The following is a 4,629-nucleotide window of genomic DNA, read 5'->3' on the forward strand; positions in this document are numbered from 1 at the left end:
ATTTTCAGGTTATTTCTCATTTAGTGGTTTTACTGATGGCAGTGTTTTCAAAAGCAGTCATCAGATCCCTTTTGACAAAGACAGCCAGACTTTACATGGAACACAGCACTTGTTCTGTTGAATTCTTCAGAGGTTTCTCTTATGTTTTAATGCATCATGAAAATCTGGCCCGAACTGTGAATATGATCTTTCTTTGAAAACACAGCTCTGTACTATACATGGTGTCTTTTTTTTGCACTATTTGGTACTAGCAATGCATAATTATGTTTTCTTGGCTGCATTTATACTGCTTATTTAGTAATGCTTTACTGTACATAAAAATTACAGCTTTATTTTTTAAAACCTTTCTTCTGTTCTACAGAATAAGGTTGGCACTGTGAATGCGGAGACTGAGTAGATATAGTGATGCCTGCCTTACTAGGCTGGTGGTGTTCTTTTGCCAGAAATCCAGGAATATCTGCAGGCTCTTATAGCAGCAGGAGTTTGTGTCAGGTTTAGAACTTGGTTCTGCAGCTTCAGATGATTAAGGGGAGAGGAATTATTTTTAAAACTACATTTCCCGTATCTTGATGGAAATGTTTGTTTTCTAGGGTGGAAGTGCTGAGATCTTTGGTGGCTTTAGCTGACCCTCAGGAGAGGAAGCTGACTCATCCTCAAGAGAAAGTGAGTGACTAACAGACTTTCCATGTCTGTTTACTGCATAATTTCAGAGGAACCTATAATTAGGTAGTTGAGCTTATTCTAATAATATATTAGAACTGTTTCTGTAATTCATGTTTTTGCGAGCTGAACTGAGGTGTGTGTTTGCCAACTCTGTTTCTGATTGCCCAGCAAGCAGTAGTGTGATCATCAGCCGCCTCAGTTCTGTGAGGCTCCTTTCAAGGTGGCAGAGTGAATCAGGTGTTCCAGCTGCCCCTGGCAGTCAAGCTTCAGATCACACTGCCCTTTACTGACTGGAGGGCCAGCTCTTGGAGCCCTTTGGTTGCACCTTCCCTTTGTTTCCATGCACAAGCATGGCATATGCGATTAGTTTTCTTAATCCAGTGCAACTGATTTCTTGAGCTGGCTTGTTGTGTGATTCCAGGAATCCAGTAATGACATGAGAGCTTAATGCCAGGGAACAAGTGGAGCTTGTACTTTGTTACTTTAAGGCAATCCTGAAACTGCAGCTCTGTTATTTTTGTGGCTTCTCTGCCACTGACCTCGGTTAGTGATAGCATCCTTTATAATAGGCAGAATATGGTGATTATTGTAAAGAGGTTAATGGCAGTAAAGGATTGTAATGGCCAAGAGAAAGTGTGAGAGATTAGGATGTGTTCTTGTGAATTTCTACAGTCTGATAAATGCAGGGTGCAATTTGGAGAGGTTGTTGCTGTCTTTTGAAGATGCGTGAGACAGTTGTGGGATGCTCAGATTTGCTCAGAAACTTTATGCTCATCTTGTAGTAATTGGTTCTGCTGTAACGTTTAAGGAAATCGGGCATGCAGTGCTATTTTTAATTACTTTGTGTTCTTGTATTGAGCGTTGAGTAAGTCTTTAATGTGCATTCATTCCTTAAATAATGCTTTTATTTTAAGCAAAGTTGCTTAGGAATCCCTAAAGTACAGCTGCTTGTGATATTGCAGAAATAATTATTTTGTATGGCACAGAATTATAGTCTCATACCTGGTTCTCATTTCAAGAGTTGAATTTTCATGCTCTTTTGTATTCTAGGCATTGAATGCACTGGGCATTTGGGAAACTCTATTTGCAGCTGTTCCTGGGCTTACGTCAAAGACCTCAGTGGAGTGATAACTTGAAGATGGGAGATCAGGATGCAGATGAACCCTTTCTGGAAATAGTGGCTGGTGCTGCCACAGACCATGAAGGAGCTCTGCCCTCAGACACAGTGTCGCTCAGCGATTCTGATTCTGATGATTTGGGGTTAGCGGATGAAGCAGAAGTTGATACAATATCTCCTGAGGAGCCATCTGTAGATGATGGGGATGACAGATCAGGGGAGACACCTGACTTTTCAGACAGCAGTCATAAATCCCCTGTCCAGCCGTTCCATCTGAGGGGCATGAGTTCTATGTTCTCCCTCCGTAGCCAGAGCATTTTTGATTGCCTGGAAGAGGCGGCCAAGTCGTCTGTGCCCTCAATGCCTGAAGATAATGTTGTTGATGGAAGGTTTAAGCGTCCATTGCCTCCAACCACAGTTTCAAGTAACATGGTTCCAGAAAGCCTGGGGAAGAAAGCCACACCAGTGCCAGCTCCCAAGACCTCTCCTGCAGTGCCTGACTATGTGGCACATCCAGAGCGCTGGACCAAATACAGCTTAGATGGAGTTTCAGAGTCTAGTGACAAGACTAACAGGGCAGTGGCCATGGAATTTCTAGAGAGTTTGAAGAAAAGAGGAGAGGAACAAAGCTCAGCTACCCAAGATAGCTACACCCCATACTTCAACCAGGACCCTTCCAGCTGTGGAGCTGGGAGGATTGTCTTCACCAAACCGATGAAGAGGGGTGCTGATGAACTGGAAAAGAAAACATCATCAGGGGAGGATGATAAGAAACACATGAAAACGGATCTGAAAGGAAAATCTCTTAAAACTGATGACTTGAGGGTGGAGGATAAGGTAGAGTTGGGGCACTTAGATAGTGCAAGTGGAAAGGCAGCAGAGGACGAGGAAGAGTGCAGGATGATGGGGGACCTGAATGCAGAAAGTAAGCTTAGTGCACGATTTAGTCATGCAGATGAAGAGCCAGTGATGGAAGCAGTTGGATTCCATTGCAGTAAGAAGAAGAATAGGAAAAATTTCCGGCCTAAAGTAGATGATGAAGGAGAGGAGGAAGAGTCCTGAAGGATGGAGCGCCCTGGAAACATCCAAGGACTTTCATTGTCTTTGGATACAATTGTTTGTTTGTTTGTTTGTTTGTTTTTTCTGGTCTGGAAACCATGTGATAGCTTTTTGTCTAACGGTTTGCATCATTGTCACCAAGAACATTTTATATTGTTAGCAATTAAGCTGCCTAAAATACACTCCAGACTTTCTGTTCATGAGAAGTCTGTGGGCACAGGAGAGAATAAAGTGTGTTTCATTTGCTTGAGTGGCTCCCTGGGGCTTTGGAGCTGAAGTAGCCAAAGAGATTTGCAGCCTTTTAGCTAACACGGCTTCTTACTAACCCCCACATTTAGAGTGGTTCCCAAATCCTGTAGAATCCTGGAACAAAGATGATGAGCTCATTATGTAGAATTTTTTAAACAATGAAATAAATCCGAGTCTTCCACCAGGAGTGATTTCTCCCGGTTGTGTCCCACAGAGGAAAACTCCTCCGCTGCCCTGTCATCCTTTTCTCATTGCCATTGAGAGCAAAAGCACAACGATGCCCACTCATGGGTTTGGAGGTCCCAGTTGAGAACTGGCAAAACCAGTACTTTTTTTTAAGGTTGGCTTAATATTTACCTTATTTAGTGTTATGTGGTAAAGATTTTAAACCCCACAATGTTTACTGTAGAGAGGTACAGCTCTGGATCCATCCTGGTGAAGACACGCTCAGGATGGCTTCGGCCAAGTCTAACCGTGTTGAGCGTACATCAGAATTCGCAACAGCTTCAGTTATTTCGTTGGGTAGCAGCTTTTCCTCTTAGTGGTGTAATATGATGTGATGATTCTTGCCCTGCACATTGGTATGGCCTTTCCAGGTGGCACTACTTCCACATTGATGCTGTGTATGAATTTGGTGAGAATGAGGTATTTACACCAGAACTGGATACTTTTTTGTTCTTTGGGATTCAACAAACATTGAGTTGTAGCTTGAATGATGCTCATTAATGCAGCTATAGAAGTTTTGATAAATACTCAGTTTATTTGATTTGAGAATTGTCTTAAAAATCTTCTAGAATGTTACTGTAAGCTTACCCTCTTGTAACTTCTCCTTCAAGTCCTATATTTTAGATTCTAAAATTCACATTTTTCACATTTTCAATCATTTTATAATAGAGAGAATCACTGCATAGGATGAATCACCTCATACAACGAATCACATAGTAATGAATGTCAAATATAGTAGTTTTTCACACAGTGTTAATAAATTTTATAAAGAGGGTTGAAAGATTAAATTATTTGAAAGGTTATGTGATTTGAAATTCATGTTAGTTCAGGTCAGTTTGAACTGACATATTTTTGCCAGTATTCTAAATTGACCAGCCCCAGTGTTAGCGTTTGTAACTGTGTAGTCGAAGACTGCTTCAGAATTTGTGATGTTTCTTGCTAGACTGTGCTTGCTCAACATGAAGGATATTTGAGGTTCATTCTTCTGGGGGGTGTCAGCATCTTACTGATAATTCACTGGTAGATCCAAATCATTTGGATCTTTGTGTTTGAACAGATGCATCATTTGGCAGCAGAAGCAGAAAACAATGTAAAATGAATAAAATTGTTTCATTTTTTGAAATTCACATTTTAATTTTAAAAGCAGAATGTATTTTCTCATGAGTATACCGTTTGATGCACATTAATTAGTGCTATATACATCAGTTGTTCCAGTGCATGTGGGTGAGATACAGCAATTTCAAATGGATAGATTTTGGTTTCCAGTGGGTAATTAATGTGTTGATCACAATTAAAATAGAAGCTGTTTCAGAAGA

General features: G+C 40.9%; 1 protein-coding gene across 1 annotated transcript; it reads left to right on the forward strand.

The window, feature by feature from the left end:
- Positions 1-1,801: 1,801 nt before the first annotated feature.
- On the forward strand, positions 1,802-2,842 carry TSSC4 (tumor suppressing subtransferable candidate 4). The gene has a single exon (XM_010180762.1). The coding sequence runs from the start codon at positions 1,802-1,804 to the stop codon at positions 2,840-2,842; it is 1,041 nt and encodes a 346-aa protein (XP_010179064.1).
- Positions 2,843-4,629: the final 1,787 nt, after the last annotated feature.

The sequence above is a fragment of the Mesitornis unicolor genome, unplaced genomic scaffold (assembly GCF_000695765.1).
Source record: "Mesitornis unicolor isolate BGI_N332 unplaced genomic scaffold, ASM69576v1 scaffold39943, whole genome shotgun sequence".
Lineage (NCBI taxonomy): Eukaryota > Metazoa > Chordata > Aves > Mesitornithiformes > Mesitornithidae > Mesitornis > Mesitornis unicolor.